At 45.3% G+C, this 19,299-nt stretch overlaps 1 protein-coding gene across 3 annotated transcripts in view; it reads left to right on the top strand.

Moving 5' to 3' along the window:
- Positions 1–19,299, top strand: part of LOC135919257 (spectrin beta chain-like) — a 236,561-nt gene that overhangs the window by 133,588 nt on the left and 83,674 nt on the right. For all 3 annotated transcript variants that reach the window (XM_065452967.2, XM_065452970.2, XM_065452968.2), the window contains exons 7-15: positions 103–215; positions 758–945; positions 6,904–7,261; positions 9,248–9,330; positions 11,257–11,395; positions 12,183–12,391; positions 15,097–15,274; positions 16,253–16,453; positions 17,165–17,380. In XM_065452967.2, the coding sequence (XP_065309039.1) occupies positions 103–215; positions 758–945; positions 6,904–7,261; positions 9,248–9,330; positions 11,257–11,395; positions 12,183–12,391; positions 15,097–15,274; positions 16,253–16,453; positions 17,165–17,380 (1,685 nt within the window). The remainder of the gene's footprint in view (positions 1–102; positions 216–757; positions 946–6,903; positions 7,262–9,247; positions 9,331–11,256; positions 11,396–12,182; positions 12,392–15,096; positions 15,275–16,252; positions 16,454–17,164; positions 17,381–19,299) is intronic.

The raw sequence follows: 19,299 nt of genomic DNA, 5'->3' as shown, positions 1-19,299 counted from the left end.
TTCGGCAACATTCTTTAAAAATAATATTTTTGTCCCAGAAAATTTGACTGCGGGAACCATGTTTTTTTGTTGTTGTTAATTTGCCTGTTTGTTTGCCTCCAGATATTGACACAAACAAGCCTGACGAGAAATCGGTCATGACATATGTTGCGTCCTACTACCACACGTTTGCCCGCATGAAAAATGAGATGAAACAGGGCAGACGTATTGCCAATGTAAGTGACATTCATTTCTATGCAAATTTGTTTGAGTTTTTAATTACCTTTTATAAGCCAAACACCTAGCAAACTCGATACTTGCTATTTCAATAATTGTATTGTTCTTTCTAGCTATTGTCCCTAACATAAGATGCTTTAATCAATATGAGACATGGCTAAAAAGCCTTGTTCCTTTCAGTAAGTGTAGGGATGTCTGTATATGGTTTTTCTTTACTTGTCGCATTGCCGAATGAACCTAAAGCAGCATATAAGGATGATAGTCCTACCTGTTGCATTTTGTTCTGTATCTTAGGTTTCTTTGATAATGATGATATCAGCGCACATTGTCATGGAACTCTGCTTCAGGTCACAATAATTGGTGCACAGAAGAGAATTTTAGTCTGTTTAATAATGGCGTCACGCAATGTGACACTTTTGCCAGCTTGAAGCGCATAAATATTTTATCCCACTGCAAGCCACCTGTATATGAATGGGATTACACCTTGGTGAAGACTGTATGGGCTCAACGGGCTGAATTTCTTTCTTTCTCACTCGTGCAGATTGTGGCCCAAATGATGGACGCCGATCGGCAGAAGTACATGTACGAGCGGCTAACGTCCAAGCTCCTGGAGTGGATCCAAGCCAAGACGGCCGAGCTGCAGGACCATTGCTTCCCAAACTCCTTGGAGGGAATCCAGGGGGAGCTGCTGAAGTTCAAGGAGTATCGCACTGTTGAGAAGCCCCCCAAGTGAGTGCATGTTGTGTGTGCATTGCACATTTCACTGGATACTGTTAATTTTCACAACAAACTGATTTTTTTGACAATAGTCGTAAGTTGTTAAAAATAAGCCATTTGAGACAAAATCGTAATTTTTGCTGACCAAATCCTGTAGTAGCAGCACTGGCAAACATCAATATTTACATGATAATTGTCAGTATAGTTAATTATTGAGCAACTTTTACAAATTAACCTTTTCAATTAATGCCTTTAAGGGATATATCGATATTGCAGAAGTAAGCCAGCAATATAAAAGCATGATAGAAACCTTGCGCCTAGCACAAGTTTTGAAAAATACATGCGCAAAATATGCCAGATAACTGTTTCTCGTGCTGCATTTTTTTCACAGCACGGAGACATATTGACTGCAACCGTGTAGACATATCAAGTGGAACAGCAATGCATGTTGCTCCAAATCTGGAGTGCTTATTTCCCGAAATTGGTGCAAAGTGCTGAGCTTGTTGCAAGATGTTATGCTTTGAGTACTGGCTGGCATCAATTCGGCAACTGCCACATGCTGCCATAAAGTCAATTACTGAAAAGACAGTAAAATTTCCTAAAAATAAAAATTGTATTGGCTGTAATCGCTCAAATCCTGATGTTTTCCATGACTCTAAAGCCAAGACAGCAAAAATTTTAATTTTGTATCAAAACAAGCTATTTTTTTAATGATATAAAACAGTCATTGCAGAAACTTCACAGTACTATAGATGGAGGTTAATTGCGAGTTCAGCTCGAAAAGTACTTTTGAGGCATTGAGAGCTTGCTAAAGAATAAGAGAATTAAAAGTATGCATAAAAGCGAAGCATTTACATTTGAAAAACAAAGCAGCAGCTTTAAAAGTTGGAACTGACGCAACATGTCATGCCATCAAGTTTAAGGGTAAGTCCATGCTGCAGGGGGGGGGGGGGGGGAACTTGTTGGAAAAGGCTGTGCAGGAAAACTGATAGTTGTACTTTGAAGCTGTTGCATGTTAAAACATTTGACCACGAAATTGCAATGCAACTCGTCTATTTAATTAATTTATTTCTACACTCAATGCCACATGGTGCATTGCAGAGAGGAGTCCTACCAGTGGCGTAGCCAGAAATTTTGTTCGGGGGGGGGGCTACGCCACTGGCCGCATATATATATATATATATATATATATATATATATATATATATATATATATGGATATATATAACTGGGGCCAGTGGCGTAGCCAGAAATTTTGTTCGAGGAAGCTTTAGCTCGGGTGCTCCTATTTAAATACATGTAGAAGGGGAATTCGTTTTTCGCTGCAACCACTTCACCAAATTTGAGGAGGTTTGTTGCATTTAAAAGAAGAAGTTTAATTCTAGTGAATACTGGTTTCGAATTTTTCATTTAGGAGGTCAAGTATTTATTAAAAATTGGCCAAATCGAAAATTTTCAGAAAACGAAACTATCAAGTTTAAAACTCCGTGACTCAACAATGAAAAATGATATCACAATTCTGTGAATTGCATATAATAGTACATCTATAGCGGACAAAATGGATATGTTACACATGAATCTAAAAAAAATTTAGTATTGTGGAAATACGGCTTGTGCAGAACCCTTGTACACAACGTAACCAATTCACGTAAGATACAAATTGACATAGCAAAATTGTCCGCTTTGACTGTTATAATAGATGCCGTTTACAGAACCACAATGTCTGTTCTTCATGCATAGCTATTAGTTTGTAAACGTCGTGCTTCTATTTTTTCAAACTTTCGAATTTTTCAAAATATTTTAAACAAAATTCAGGCCCTAAATCGAAGTTGTGTTTCCAACAGAACTAGGATTTAACTTTCTCTCTCAAATGCAACGAATTTCAACAAAAGCAATAAGCAGGATTATCTAAGAAAAGCGTTTCTGCGTTTTACAAGTATTTGAATAGGCCGCGTCGGATTAGGCCCGAGCTAAAGCTTCCTCTTAAACAATTTCTCAAGGGATCAAATCCATGAATAATAACCGCATTGTCATTGCCAAAGATGCTGCAAACGAATTCTTGAACGCTACGCACAGTAAAAACAATAAAATATGTATTTTTTCACAAAAGAATATACTCGTATGTGCCAAACATTTTGCCCAAAATAACTGGTATCAATGCTTCCATATTTTTGTCTATTTAAGTAAAGAAAATATCACACGAACTTTAGAACTACGTATATCATTTCGAAACCAGGAAAACAGTGCATGCCACTGATATGAAAAATTAAAAGGCAATGAACTGAACAGGTTGAGGACAAATATGTTAACGAAACTTTGTCATTCAAGAACCGTGCTTACATTCTTGTATATATGCAATGGCCAGTGAAAAATCTCAATGACGCTGTAATTCGTTTTAATGTATTACGCAGGAGCAGCTGTCACTGGTCGTGTATCGTGAGTAATTGCACCGAAATCATAGTCGCAACAGAGGGCACGTATAAAAAGCAGGAATTCTGCAAGATATACGAGGGCAAGTCGAATGAATGTGAGCCAACAACGGGGTACTTTATTTAAAAGTAGTCTTCATGAGAATTTAGACATTTGTCCCATTGACTAACGAGTCGCGTGATTCCCGTCTTATAAAACTCCTTGGGTTGCTGCTTCAAAAAGTCTGTATCTGGTTCCCTTGAGCTGTTTTTTCGGCTGCCCCAAAATGTAGAAGTCGCAAGGTGACAGGTCTGAGCTGCATGGCTGATGCTGCAGCGTTTCCCACTTGAATTTTACCAGTTTTGTATTAACCACATAAGCGACGTGGGGACAGGCATTGTCGTGGAACAAGATGACCCCATTCGTCAATTGTCCCCGTTGTTCGTTCTTGATTGCGACACACTGCCGTTCTGGCGTTTCACAATATCGGAAACAATTGATAGCCTCTCAAGATTTAGCAAATTCTATCAGTAATGGACCCTGACGGCCGAAAAAAAAGTCAACAACACCTTTCCAGCGGAAATGGTGGCCTTTGCGTTCTTTGGGCGTGGTAAATTCGTATGTTTCCACTGTAAGCTTTGCCGTCGTGTTTCAGGCTCGTAGTAGTGGCATCAAGGTTCGTCCCCAATCACAAATGCAAACAAGAAGTCGTCATCCTCATTGTGATACCCGATCAGATGAGTCAAGGCAGCGCGAAACTTCTCCGTCTTCTCGCGATGGATCAAAATCTTGGGGATCCATTGCGCACCAAAGAGCCGATAACCGAGAAGCTCATGAATTATGGCGTGAACCGAACCGTGACTGATGTTCAGACGGTCTGCCAGTTCATCGATGCTTATGCTCCCTTCTTGTTTTATCAGCTCATGAACTTTTGAAATTGTGTGGGGGGTGATTGCACGATGGTTTTGGCCCGGTCTTGGAATGTCTTTACAACGTCCTTTAAACCGTTTGCTCCAATGCTTCACAGTGGTCAATGAAATGCCGTGTTCAACGTAAACGGCAGCCATACGGCGATTAATTTCTGTTTTGGAAACACCTTTAGCTGTCAAAAACTTCGCGACACTGAGCTGTTAAACTTTTGAAGTGTCCACCATGCGACGCAACCATATTCAACCCAGTGTATGAGAGCATTAAAGAACAGTTATCTTCACATCTGCGTGTCACTTTTGCAAATGAGACATGCCGTTCTCCTACGCGCATGCCTCGCAGATAATGAACCGAACCATTATTGCGCGGTTAGGGTAGGTCCACTTTCATTTGACTGCCCTCGTACATTAGAAATGCAAGGATACAATGGGATGTACAAATGCGAAAATACGGCTTGATAAAGGACAAAAAAGTGTCACTGGAAACAAAGTTCACTGCATGTATACACAAAACCTCGCAACAAGATATATAAGTATACGTATAAGTCTCCAATGAGTCTATGTATGTAAGAAAAAGTAACTGTATGTAATGCGTCAAACAAGGCAAATAAACATGTTGCACAATCATAGATTCACAGAATCCTAGATTCCGCCCCCATTCCATCCACTCCCCCCGATGTATTGTGCGCGACGGAATGCGGCGCGCTTGCTCCCCGCTTTTCTCCTTTGCGCACACAAGACTGAGCCACCATCGTCGGCTCACCCATTCCACCTCCCCTCTTACGCTTTCACTCGCACATACAGCATGCAGCGGGTAGTCACGATTTTATCACCCTTGGACTTTATACGAAACATGAGGGCGACGGCGACGGCAGGAATGCGCCTGGAATGTCCATATAATTGCTTTCGCAATAATACAATAAACGTATCCGGAAACTGAAGCGTCCCGTCACCCATTACTTTCCGCAAAAGAAGTATCAAAATCGAACTTTCACCATGCGACAATTCGCTGCGCCGCAACAATGTATTTTTTTTCTGTGGGGTGGAGGCACTTAAATGAAAAAAAGAACTCATAGGAAAGTATGTTGGCCAGAATCGAACGCCTACATCGGGCACCTAATTGGGCTACGGAATTATTACCGAAGAAAACATGAGATGATTGGCCCATTGAGAACCATACGCATACTGCTCAGTATCCTACACCGGCGAAACAAGACTTTCCGGAAAGGTTCCACTCAAGGAACGCGGTGCAATCCTTCGAGTCCCCGCAGTGATGGCGGCGAGCGACCATTGTTTTTTTTTTTCTCGTCTGCTAGCCAGAAAGCTTCCAAAACTCTGTCAGGTGAAAATCCACTCGGCCAGAGCAAACCGAACGCCCACCCAAGTGCACCGCGCGGTGGTCGGGGCCATACGAGAAAAACATATGCGCTCTGGCTCGCTCTGGCAGCCCGCGGGTAGAGTAGCGAGAAAAAAAAATTGAAGAGGTTCAATGTGTCCTCGGCGAATAAAAGTCAAAGTAGAAAAAATAAATAAGAACGTAGTTACTTTGGCTGGCTTTAGTGTCTTGACATGGATGTTCTGGCATAGGTTAAAAAACATGTTGATATTTTTTAATGTGACATGACGGCACAAATGAACCACCCCAACGCATCGTCTCATTGGACCTCGCTGCGTGCTCTGTCAACTGGTCTGCTAGTGTGTTGATTTGGCTTGTCTCGTTGTATGTTCCGATGTAAGACTTTAGAAAGGTCAATGGACCTTTGGCGTCAAATGTTTATAACAACATTAAACCCACAAAGTTCCGCAATTGAAAATTTAAAGCACAACTTTGGAAATGTCAATGCACGTTTCACATCAAGAGCTTATGAGATTTATACCCATAAAGTTTCGCAATTGATATCCATGCGCTCCATAGATTCCGTGGCCTCAGTGAGATGCCGCGGCGAGCCCGCTCACCATCAAAGCGCCCTTGAAACTTTGTACTCGGATGGGACTGCTTGGCGATATATGACGGCCGGTGTATGGGCGTTGCACGAAATCCAGCCCGAGTTCGCAATCTTCGCGGTTAAATCTATTTCGAGCGTCAAAAAGACATTCTAGACAAAATCCAGAGTGATTTCCGGCGCCAGGGGTCGCTTTGGTCGGCGGTGCATGGACAGCACGAAAAAATTTCGGGGGGGGGCTGAAGCCCCATAAGCCCCCCCCTGGCTACGCCCCTGAGTCCTACATATTATTTTAGAAGTCACACCGACAGTACAGGAGTAATTATGATCCAAGATCCATTTTTATAAATAACACATTTGGCACATTTGCTACCTTGTCCTACCAGTAATCCAAGCACTTAGATCACCACTTATTAGTGATCTAATAACAGGTGACGAACATTTGTTATCTTAACCTACCAGTGATCCAAGATCTTGGCTCACCACCTATTGGTGATCTAATAACAAATGTGATACATTTGTTTTCTTAGGTCACAAATCTATCTTATGACCTTGACCCATGTTTTCTTCTGTATGTAGTGTCCCTGCAAACAGTGTGAAAGTAATTCAGTTTTTGACACATGCGCACCGTATAATTCGGATCGGAGGTTCATTACCAAGGGTGACGATGTGTGAATTGCTCGGTCTTCCAGGTACAAAGAGCGAAGTGACATCGAGGCCCTGCTGTTCGACATCCAGACGAAGCAGAAGGCCCTGGGCCGTCCCCTGTACGTGCCGCCCGAGGGCAAGATGGCCCACGACATCCAGCGGGCGTGGGAGCAGCTCGAGGAGGCCGAGCACGCGCGGGAGGTGGCGCTGCGCGAGGAGCTGCTGAGGCAGAAGAAGCTGGAGAATCTGGCATGCCGCTTCGACCGCAAGAGCGCCGTGCGCGAGGGGTACCTCCGCGAAATGGTGCAGGTGCTCTCCGATCCGCGCTACGGAAGCAATCTCTCTCAGGTTGAGGCGACCGTCAAGAAGCACGAAGCCATCAGCGCCGACATCCTGGCTAGGGTGAGTGCGACGTCTTGGGTGTGAGGACTGCCGAGTTTACTCGTGTAAGAATCGCAGTTTCTTTTTCTTCTTTCTCGAAATCTTGACGTGGTGCGGCTGTTGCACGAGTCTGTTATACGGCACGCTGCCTGCTAGAACTGTCCACATCACGAATGGTGTAAAAAAGAATGCAAACATTGGCTGCATGCTATGCACACATTCATTCAAGATTGGCATCATGGATCAAGTTTCGCTTCATTCCTCGATGCTTGTGATGCTGCTCCTGTCGACACTGTAGCCTACTACCTCATAATCACGCGTCAAAGGATGGTCATTGTGCAGATAAATGCATAGTGGCAGGTAACTTGGGTAAAATGTCTTTGAGCCAATGGCTTTCTTTGGCTTGCTTGCCTGTTTTCGGGGTGGTCGGTGTTAAGACTTTCACCACGATACAAAGGCAGTGCAAATGCAAATGGCACATGCGTTTGTGCAGCCGAGTTGCAAGGGCATATTCATTGCTGAACGCAAACTATTAAATCTTTTTGAGGCACACGTGCTGTTGTGTGAGAAGCTTGGGGAGTCTAGTGATTTAGATGCTGTGCTGGAACAATCAGGCACTCGCTGGGGTTGCTCAGTGGCTATGGTGTTGGGCTGCTGAGCACGAGGTCGCGGGATCGAACCCCGGCCACGGCGGCCGTATTTCGATGGGGGCGAAATGCGAAAACACCCGTGTACTTAGATTTAGGTGCACGTTAAAGAACCCCAGGTGGTCAAAATTTCCGGAGTCCTCCACTACGGCGTGCCTCATAATCAGAGAGTGGTTTTGGCACGTAAAACCCCATAATTTAATTTTTTTTTTTGGAACAATCAGGAGTAATTGAAGCTGATTTATGCAATGTCATATCAGTGAGGTCGACCTTGTTAGGAATTGACGAGGTTTCGAATTTTAAACTCAAAGGCTATTACTTTTTACGGTTTTACGTAAGCTATTATGTAGACTCTACAACATAGCAAAAGGCTATTAAATAAAGCAGGTTGAGCCAGAATTTTAATCTTCTGTGCTTTCACTTCTCGTTTTGTTACTGTCGCAGTGAGCAGCATCTTTTTTTAACATTTCTGAGCTCGCCCGCATGCCTGAGCTTCATGTCCATCATGTTCCCTTGTCAAGAAAACACAGCGCACATGTTTTACTTTATCTTTTTCATGCACCCGTGTGATGACCCATTAATGACAGTGAAGCTTGTTAGTGCACAGTCGTTTCTATTGAAGGAAATCGGGGCACACACATTTACATGGCTATAGAAGTTTTCGGTGCGCCTTTAATGAGTACGGTCTAGCTGGGAATGCCCCTTGATTTTAACACAACAGCGTTAAGGAGCTCATGTCGCAGAAAAGCCGGTGTCGTCTGCGTCAGCGTCAGCGGCATTGGCCGTGAGCGATAAATCCCAGAAGGCACTTCATAAATAAAAAACATCTTGCAAAATGGGCTGGTGGGAATCGAACCAGGGTCTCCGGAGTGTGAGCCGGAGACGCTACCACTCAGCCACGAGTTCGATTGTTCAAAGCAGGACAAAATCGCCTCTAGTGAATGTGGTGTTCCCTTAGAAATGTGCCGTAGAAAGTTATACTGCAGTGTATATCGGTAATTATGAGCATGTAAATTACAGAAGTCGCAGTTACATGAGTAGCGAAGTACGTTTCCGCTACATTTCTTCTGCGCACACGCAGAGCCATCTTGCGGCAAGCACAGAAGACCCCCTCCTCTCAATGTACGGCGCTGCCCCGACACGTGACGCGCCACTCGCCCCATGATCGCGTCCGCCTTCATGATGCGTCGCGGCCCGGCTGTTTGGCTCGCGTAGATTGTTTGAGTAGGTGGTGCGAACGGGGTGCGATAACGCTATCGCGTTCCACTCTTGAAGGCGAAGCCTAAGCGTCTTCCAATTTTTTTATTTTAGAATTAATCAGATATATATAAATGCTCTTCTTTGCTGTTTTGTTTTACAGGAGGAAAGGTTTCAGAACCTGACAAAAATGGCTGACCAGCTGGAAGCAGAGAATTACCACGCGAAAGCAAGGATTCGAGTCAAGTAAGTCAGAACTCTCATATATGGATCGATCTGTCGCAGCATTTTGGTGGGCATCATATTCGGCTGCTGACTTGTCTTCAGTTTCCTGCCGCAGCTATAGCCTCCAGGTGGAGGTACATTGCAGGGATGCTTGTATTGCCAGGTCTCATTGTACATTGCAGGTTTCTTTTTCTTTTAGTTTTGAAAAGTTTTGAAAAGCTTTGAAAAGTTAATGCTTAAATACTAAAGTGCTATTTTCAAGGCATCTACAAGCTTCAAATTTCAAGAAGTGCTTAAAAGATGTTTTACTTTCCTTTGTGGCTAAGCTTAGCAAGTTTAGTTGGAACATAGCAGTTTGCAAGATTAGTGCTATCCAAAGGTCAAGCCAATACATCCTGGCTATCGGCTTCGCAGTTATGAATGGCGGTATGGTGTTAAATTGTGGAATTTTGCAATATTGTGAAATTTGCTATCTTGTCAGCTCCAATTGGCCCAGTTGGCTGCTACGGCCTCTCTCATTGGCTCGAAATACCGGCATTGCAGAATTCGACAACACAGTGGAATTTGACAATGTCTGCACCAGATCCCTTGCTCATGAAATCTTTTGCGTGTACCTTTTTCTTTCATTTACGTGCAGTTAACCGTTTACCTCCCACTGAGGAGCTAAACACATCCACACGTTTTGCACACTGGCCAATGGGGATGAGGCTGGCTAGTCCACACTAAAAAAATACCAATTTGTCTTGCCAAAGACAATCTGAGGGTGTCCACACATCTAGTTCTGTTTCTCGGTCACAAATGAAACTAAAAAAAAAAAATGAAATTTCGCGGCAAACATGTTTAAAGTTGGCAACAAGAAAAATGTCGTTGTCGTCAGGTGGCACATGTAGTGGTTGGAGCATTCTGCAAAGGAACTGCAGAAAGTGGGCCGTGAGAATTCTTCAGAATCTGAAATAAAAGGACAGTGATATTGCGGAATTTCTTGATTTGAGCTCCCAATCCTCCAATGAAGAAGACATCTCGCTAGGCAGACATAGGATGCAAGTTGATGTAAACAACTCGCAACCTTTGCCTCCATGTTTTCGATTTATTGCTGTGCCCAGCCTGAATGTGGCTTTACTCACTCTCAAAGAATACGAGAGTCATGTTTGGGAAATTTACATTCATGATGTTATTGGTGCTGCTGGAAAGAAAAAAAGCTTCAAGCAGTGCATTGAAGGCAACTTTCTTTAGCATTAAAATTTTTTGTGTATCATCTTCATTAAATTACATTGTTATAAATGTGTTTCTGCCATTTGTTTAATGTGCCAATTCCATCAAGCATTTAAAGAAGATTTGTATTTTGGAAATTTTTTTTTTAGTTATCTCTGGAGGAAAAGGGTTAAAAAGAGCTTGCTTGTCATTGAAAACAGGATTTTCTTTTTCTTTTTCTCATAAGAACTGCTACAAGCCCTGTGTGGTTGCAATTCCTTCAGAGCTTTCCAGTACGGTTCCCCTCACAGCTTAGGTGTGGCCCTCGAACGATAATATGAATCACTCTTTCTGCGATGAGCTCTCTTGTGCAAGTTCTGTGGATCAGAGTACAATATTGTACATTGACCTGGAACCTTCTGGAATTGTGATGTAATAACTGTGCAAAGAAGTGAGGTTACTTTGCTACCAACATGATTGACTGAGGCTTCCTTTGATGCAGTTCTCGGAGATAGTAGTGAAACCTGGCAAACAAGTGTATAAATGTAGAGCTGGAGGACGGGAGCAGTCTTAAATGCCTTTTCAAGGCAAAGTTTAGTTGCAGGAAGTTCTGTGCTGCATTCTCTGATGTAGTTACAAATAATTTTTTCAGTATCTGCGGCTGCATACAGCAATACAATGTAAGAGCTTAATCGTCGCCTTTGCAATTGCTGTACAACCGCAAGTAATGCATGCTTCTTTATTCTTTTTCTTCAGGGAGAAAGAAATCATGGGACGGTGGCACTTGCTGTTGGACCTTCTCAACAAGCACCGTGTGACGCTGAACAATGTCAGCATGCTCATGAGCATGCTTCGAGAGGCGGACACTCTTCACAGCGAGATAAAGGAGGTTGAGGTAGGCATGACTCTTCCACTAGGCGGTGGTGCATCTTTGGAGTGAGCCCTTCTGCGTTCCTGTTGCCCTCGTTCGACCTGAAACTTGATGCAGAGTTAGTCCCACAGTATCGGGCGTGCTCTGTGTGCGATTAGGGTGAAAGACAAGCTCCACTTCTAGCCACACTCAGTCCATCCCCGACCCGTAGCGCAGGGCTGGGTTTGTGCAGTTACAGCGGTCTTGGGCGTGTAAGGCAAAATGAAGGCTTACGCTCAAATTTTGTATGCTAAATGTGACAAAGTAAGCACTGAGTACTTGAAGAAAAGGCATCCACACCGTAAAGAGTTGTAGTGAAAGGTTTCTCACCTCTTGTCACAGGGTGGTGATCTCGCTTGCAGAAGGGTCAGGTAATCCAGGTCATACGTTGGTTGCAGCCGGGGAGAGTGTGTCTTTCTGTAACTTCATTCCTTTCCTTCCATGAGAGAGCCATCTTGTTTATAGTGGGACAGATACCTTTTTTTTTACTTTCTCGCGAGACTCGCGGAATGATGCGTTACAATGTTGCATAGATGACGGGGAAACGGGGAGAACGGGGCAAAGCGCACCTTTCCCACACCTCCCCGCTGGTGCGGTTCACGGTGTGCTGTCGCATGCCATTGCGATACGCCAGGGAAAATAGGTGCACGGGCTGCCCGCAAGACTTTGCCCAGAGTTAATTCAGAGCCCTCGCACTAACGGCACCTCTCATAGCTGCATGCTCGTTGTCTCTTTGCTAAATTAAACCTCGCGAATCAACCTTGTGGAACAGGGGAGCTTCCTGTCGGATGAGTACGGCTGCCACCTGCTGGCGGTGGAGGACCTGCTCCAGAAGCATGCCCTGGACGAGCTGAACCTGGCGTCCCAGGGGGAGGCCATCCGCAGACTCACCCAGCAGTCCACGCCTCTGCTGAAGCAGGGACACAAGGAAGGGCCTGTGCTGCAGCGAAAGCTGGACGACCTCAACGCCGACTATGCCACGTAAGTGTCCGTAAAGCCGGGACTCCGTAAAATTGCGGGATGCTTGGGACACGCACGACAAGCACACAAACACAGCCTTGACAACTTAGCGGCTTGGCTTGTCCCGTAGTGTGGGCGCAGTAAATAGTGTTGTTCGCTACTTTAGGTTTTGAGGAGGTGCTGGCAATGTATCAAAACAAAGACATGTAATTGCCTGCTGATCTCAGTGGATGATTAGTATATAGTCATGCAGGCGGAGTCTGAAATGTTGAATGGTGAACTGTAAGGCGTCTGAAATACTGGTCGTCCTTATACATTATGTCGACGGGGTGACTGACAGCGCCGTGAGGTTGTCTGAATAATTGAGTGTGTTCGAATTGTTGGTCGGCATATGTAGACAGTTTACTGTAGGAAACAACCAAGGAGCCCTTCTTATCCATGTGTTATCGTCATTTAGATTGAAGCTTCTGTCGTCATTTGAATCCAGGTCTCGTTGATGGCATAGCCTCCTAGTCTTTCTTATGCCCAGGATTCTGCAGTTAATCAGTGGCTGTGTTTGTTTGTGGTACAGTCGAACCCGACTATATCGAACCCGTTTACATCGAATTATTCCTTATATCAAACAATTTATGGACACGGTATAGTTACAATGAGTATATATAGCAAAAATTATGCATACATCGAACAAAACTAATAGCGACTCCCGATATATCGAACGTCAAGCGGCGGAAAGTGCCCCCGGAAGTTGGCTTTCCCTCGCGGTGAAGGGAAAACCCGGCGGCGCGGCTCCATCCAACCGCTCCCCCTATGCGACCGCGCTACCTCGGAGCCGCCGACACCTCCCTACAAAAAATGATCCTGGCCCGCCCGCCTGCAGCGCTTGCCCAGACAGCCAATCAGAGGCTCTTGTGCCCTCGTCATGCAAGTTGGCGAAAGTGCGAGTTGTCTCGCTGCTTATCTGATTCATTGTGTGCGCCTTCTCCCGCAGTGTTGCCGTGATGAAGCGTCAGAATTAGCCTTTCGTCGTGAAGCTCGAAATCATAAACCGGGTCGAATGCGGTGACAAGTCGGATGTCTCTGCAACGTACAAGATTCCGAGGTGCACTCTCGGCACGATCTTGAAGGGGGAAATTAGGGCTAAAGCGGCCTAACTCGCGACCCGGTGCCCGTAGTGCCCGTGGCGCCCGACGCGTATGCGCGGCCGTGTACGAGTGGTTCATCCAAAATAGCTTCAGCCGTACCGACTTCCGCGTGCTCGGTGATGACTGTAAATTCTGATTAATGCGACGAAGCCGTTGTCGTTGTTGCCGAGGTTTGGAGCCAGCTGTCAGAATTTCCGGAAGCTGTTGACGAATCAACGGTGCGTGAGTTAGTGAGCGCAAATGATGGTGTCGCGACCACGGTAGAGCCCGGAAACGAAGACTACATTGCCGACATCGTGCCGAGCACAACTGAAAATGGGCACAACGAGGAAAGCAACGACCATCTTTGGCCCACATCCTCCGAAGTGCGCTCGCACTAGTCCGGTGCTTCTGTGCGAAAGCGGAATGTTGCGGCCTCAGCTGCTCCGACTCCTTAGACAATGTGGGGAAGTGCGTGCCTCGCATGCAGCGAAATTGCCCAAGCAGAAGAAAATGCAGGACTGTTTCGTGCGAAACGAAGCTAGTTTCATCAATAAAGTGATTTTATAAATGGTATGTGCATTTATGACATCCAATTATTTAGCAGGCTTATATCGAATTATGCTCTGTATCGAACTGATAGGCGTTTTTTTGCGAGTTCGATATAGCCGGGTTCGACTGTATGCCCAAAGTGAAGTTAGCCCTAAGTAATATTTGGGCTTCTCTGATGGGCTTTAGCATTATGTAGTTGTGCATTTAGTGGGTTAATGAATTGACGCTCCGTCGAACCGGAGGCACAGTGACACTACACAAGGCCTTGATCGAGCATAATTCTGTGGGCACATGATACAGGAGTTGCGAGCCGGTTCGCTGGGAGATTATGGGATATCAATATCAGTGATCAGTAGGGAATGCTAGAAGTCACTAGAAGCTAGCGAGTAGCGTGGGAGTCTTGCAGATTAACGAATAAAAGAATAAAACGTGTTAGCTATCCATAGAGAGATATGAGGAACAGAAATAGGGGAGAGAACAGGGGCAATAGGGTCATCTGCTGGTGAGTATGAGGCTGCCAGTTCGATTCTTGGCCATGATAGTTACATGTCAATTGACGAGGAGCGCGCAGACCTTCATACACCTCAGTTTGGCTGCAAATTCAGGAATCACATGTGGTCAAAATCAAATCTAAAGCCTAAACTGCCTGAACTGTTTGCTTTGGTTTGTGGCTTCATCTATCAACAATTCTGCGAAGCATTGAAACACTTCCTTATCCTTTCTATTGTCGCAGCATAGCGATGGTGAAAAAGGCAGAAGCGCTAGCTGAAAGGCTGAATTGGAAGAATCATATTTTATTGGCCCAACTTGGGCCCAGGAAAGCAAAGAGGGACTTCAGTGCTTGGTTGTGGTGAGCGCGGTCAGAAGTCGTGCAGACACATAGTGCGATTCTGTGCTCGCTATTTATGTACATAACACACATCACTGTGTACTTTCTAAAGCAGTTGTCAGAGCAGTTCACGGATGTGCTATGTCCTCGCAACATTATATTTCAACGGAACAAAAATAAACCTCATTCTATTTTCTTGTGACCACTCTCCTCCTGTCGTGCAGGCTCGGTAAACTGGCCAAGCGGCGTCGACGGCAGCTCGACGAGTGGCGGGCATACTTCCAGTTCGTGCAGGACCACGAGGAAGAAGAGGCCTGGATCCGCGAGAAGCAGCGCATCTGCAAGGCCGTGGTCGCTGGCAAAGACCTGCTGGCCCTGGTCTCCCTCCAACAAAAACACAAGGTTTGGACACTCTGTTCCATTTTTTCGTTCCATGTACGGTGTCATCGCATTCAAGGTTGGCATCTCGGATCTCGGAAGTGACAAGAATGCATTTCACATAGTTCAGTAGCTCTCGAAGCGTTCTGGTTTGTGTGCACGCTTTTTTTTCTTCTTTTATTAAAGTACCCTGAAGGCCCATGCGGGCATTACATGGGGTGTTACAATAAATTAGTGATAGATACAGTATACGCATTTAAACAGATAATGCATGCTAAAATAAGAACACAAGGATGATTAGCATGCACCTGGTTAATTTCCCACCAACGTCATGCAAGTGTAGTTTGCTTTCACTGTGAAAGAGGTTCAGTGCCGTTTTTTTAAACATCTGTCGCCTTTAAAGGCCAACTGCAATTGAAGCTCACTTTGGCTGAATTGGCTATAAACGAGTAGTGTATGCCATCGAAGCAATCTTGACAAAGCTGCAGAGAAGGCAGTTGTCAGAATTTTCTATTACCAGCCCTTGAATAACAACTGAATAGATGGTGCCTGAACCTGGGGGTTAGCTGATGTGATGTTTATCCTAGACTATGACCTCCAAGGTCTGCCTCTGACATCTAACACTGTCTCGGAGATCATGCCTAGCTACCTTTGCTGTTTCTCAACATTCGAGTTCTGCGTCATTTCCAGTGAGCGACAGTGGTGACCTTCATTGTATACATTTTTCAATGGTTGTTTTTTAGTTTCACTGCCAAGAATGTCCGTTTTTGCAAGCTCCTTGTGACGCATCCACTCATATGTCAAACAAAGGATTTTTCTCTATACCTGCACTATATGCGAGACTAGGCTTTTTACAGCCCGGCATTCCTTAGCAGTTGGCCTGTGATGACAGCTGCCGAATTGTGCAATGTTATGTCACAGCAATGAAACAAAAGGCAATGCAATGAGTCGCTGTTGTCCAAGTTGGCAACGTCCATTGAAAGGGAAACGCAATCATTTCAGGCACTGGAAGCCGAAATCGGAGGCCACGACGGCCACATCCAGCGTCTGATCCTGGCCGGCGAGAAGCTTCTCGAGGGTCGCCACAGCCAGAGTGCAGACGTGAAGCAGCGTCTGCAGGCCCTCCACGAGCGCTGGGCCGAGCTGGCCGACTTGGCGGCTGTGAAGAGGAAGCGTCTGGAAGATGCCTACGAGGCCTTCCAGGTTTGTTGTGCAAGGCTGCTGGCTTTCCTCGGTATTTGTAGGAAGCGTGGGGTTTTTAGTAGCCTCGGCGTTTTTGGCCGCTGTGCCGAAATTCAGCAGCAGATGATCACATGGGCAAATTTTATCCTGTGGAAAAGGACCATGTACAGGTTTTCATCAGCGAAAATTAAGGGGGTGTAGGTCTAGTTGCTTATTGAAGCTACGCTAACTTTCAGTAATAATAAATATATAGTAAAGGCAGTGGGCTGGGATTCACAACACACTCTATTTGTAAGTGCTGTTTGTCATTTCCTGTCGATACCTTAATTTAATGAACACTGATGTAACAAATTATTGAATATAAAAGTGCCATTTAAAATGTTTCTCGCTGATATCAGTATGCAGCAAATATATGCTTAGAACACATAATTCGATTTAACGAAAGTATTTTTGTGTCAAATGCGACTTTGTTAAAAACTGTATCTCCAGCATCACGACTGCCTGGTATCTAATCTTACGAATAGTTCTTGCTCAGTAACATTTTTCTTAATATTGGCCTGGAACACTGAAATAAAGCTGCATTAAAACTACTCGAACTTTCTTCTAAGAATACATTGTCGATGCTTTCTAGGCAAGACGTACAAAACTGCCTGTCCGGCTGCAGCATGTTAGTCATCCTACACTTGTCCTCGAACTGGTTTGCCGAAGTATGTCCCGCATCTTTGCTCACAGTACCATGCTGATGCCAACGAAGCCGAGTCATGGGTGCGCGAGAAGCTGGCGCTTGTGTCGAGCAAGGACTATGGCAAGGACGAGCCGAGCGCCCAGGCACTTCTTCAACGCCACAGCTGCTTGGAAAGCGAAATGAACGCCTACGGCACCGACATTCGGCGACTTCGAGACCAGGCCGATCGCATGGTGCGCTCTGGTGTGGACTCCCTGGCCATCGTGAGTTTCAGTTTCAGTTTATTGATGCGCTTGAAATGTTTGCAGAAAGAGTAACTCTAGGAGGCCCCATAGTCAAAGACTGGGGAGGGACCTCCAAGACTGGGGAGACTCTCTCCTCTGAGCACGAAGCCACAAAACAGTCAGATCTTGTCAGATCAGTGTGGCTAATTATTATGAATTGCAGTAATGTCAAACAACCTGACTGGCAACTTATATTTTAATTCATTATTATTAATATCCTTTTCCTACTTGCATTCATATCAGCATGCATGCTTATAATGAATATCAGATATTAAAATAGAAAGAAAAGAAAAAAATTCATGAGCTGTTCCACTCTGTGAACGTGGATGACCAGCGAAGCTGTTTAGCACACGACACGGAGGTAACATAGAATTTCGAACGAAGGTACGAACATATTTACTGTCCTGATTGGTGGTCGTCGTGATGATTGGTATGCACACACATTCTCGTATCACCTCTGTTGTTAAATGCAACCGTCACGTAAGACAATGAATGACTCGTGCCCCCTTAAGCAATGGTTCATACCACCGTGACAGTGATAAGGACTTTATTGGAGTGTCCTGAGGAACTTGATTGGGGGGAACCGAAGGCTCCGCAATCAAGTTGGTGGCTCCGCCCACAATGGGACGGGGAGGTGGTGACTCTCCGCGACGTCGCAGGCCTTCTGTACGGCCTGTGGTTCGTTCATGAAATCCGAGCTCTTCAGCAAGGCGTCCCACTTGGACTTGTATCGAAGGTCGGAGTTCGCGTTGAACGGGGACAGCCAGAGCATGTGGTCGAAGGAGCACCATGCGTGACCGCATTTGGAGCACGACTGCGGGAAGTTCGGGTCTATCCAACTAAGCGCTCTCGGGGTGAGGTAGGATCTGGTCTGTAAGAGCCTGAAAGCAATGGCCTGAGCCTTGTTCAGTTTCGGGCTGGGCGGAGGGAATTGCCTCCTGCTGTGTCTGTAATGCGACGTAATTTCATGATAGGTGGGAAGAGCATCTTTGAAGGGGCAATCGTGTGGGAGAGCCGGACCGTTAGCTCAGGCACGGTTCATGAATTCACGCGCCAGGCAGTTCGCCCACTTGTTAGGGTTGCAACCCGCTTGGTTAGTTATATCGTTCATGCGGGCCAAGAACCACGCTATGGTATGACCTCCAGTTTTTTCGCCCATAGTAATACGAAAGGATCTGTTGACGACGCCAGCTGTGTGTGGAAACTAGAGTGGACGAGAAAGCCCTGACCGCCGTGCACGAGTTAGAGAAAATGGTCATTGGGCCTTTTGCGGTTTGAAGAGCCAAGGCTATCGCAGTTTCCATCGCCTCATTCATGTGTTTAGTGTAGATTGACGCTGCGCTGATAAGTGTTCTAAGTGCGTCAACGACCAAGATTGCGAACTTGTCTTCGCTGCCATATTTGGCAGCGTTGAAGAAGAATGCATCTGCCGCGTTAAGGATCGATTCGTTGAAGGATGGTTCTAGCCCGCACTCTTTTGCGACCTTTGTTATATATTGGGTGGATGTTCCTCAGTATGGGCTCAACCTTTATACCTTCCCGGGCTAATTTAGACAGGGGCATCTGTCGAGCGGTGCCTGTATAGGGAGTATACCAGCTTCGTCAAGAATCTTAATTCTCGGCTCAGTTGACGAAAGCCTGGAGACGTAAATTTTTAAAATTTTAACGCTGCCTCTTGTTGCGACAACAGAAGAGACATGAAATTCTACGCTGGAATGATGAGCGGCAACGGAGCTAGCTCTGGACGACGACGATGCTCTAGCCATTGATGATGATGATAGTTGTTGATTATGATGACGATAGTTTCCTCTTGGCAATGAATGGCTCGTACCCCTTAAGTATATATATAATGTACATATTTGACATATTGCTACTTGCTGCTGGGCTAGTTGTTTTAT

This window comes from Dermacentor albipictus, chromosome 7 (genome assembly GCF_038994185.2).
Source record: "Dermacentor albipictus isolate Rhodes 1998 colony chromosome 7, USDA_Dalb.pri_finalv2, whole genome shotgun sequence".
In the NCBI taxonomy this organism is placed as follows: domain Eukaryota; kingdom Metazoa; phylum Arthropoda; class Arachnida; order Ixodida; family Ixodidae; genus Dermacentor; species Dermacentor albipictus.
Note: the sequence above shows the minus strand (reverse complement) of the source record. Positions and strands in the feature narration are given on the sequence as shown.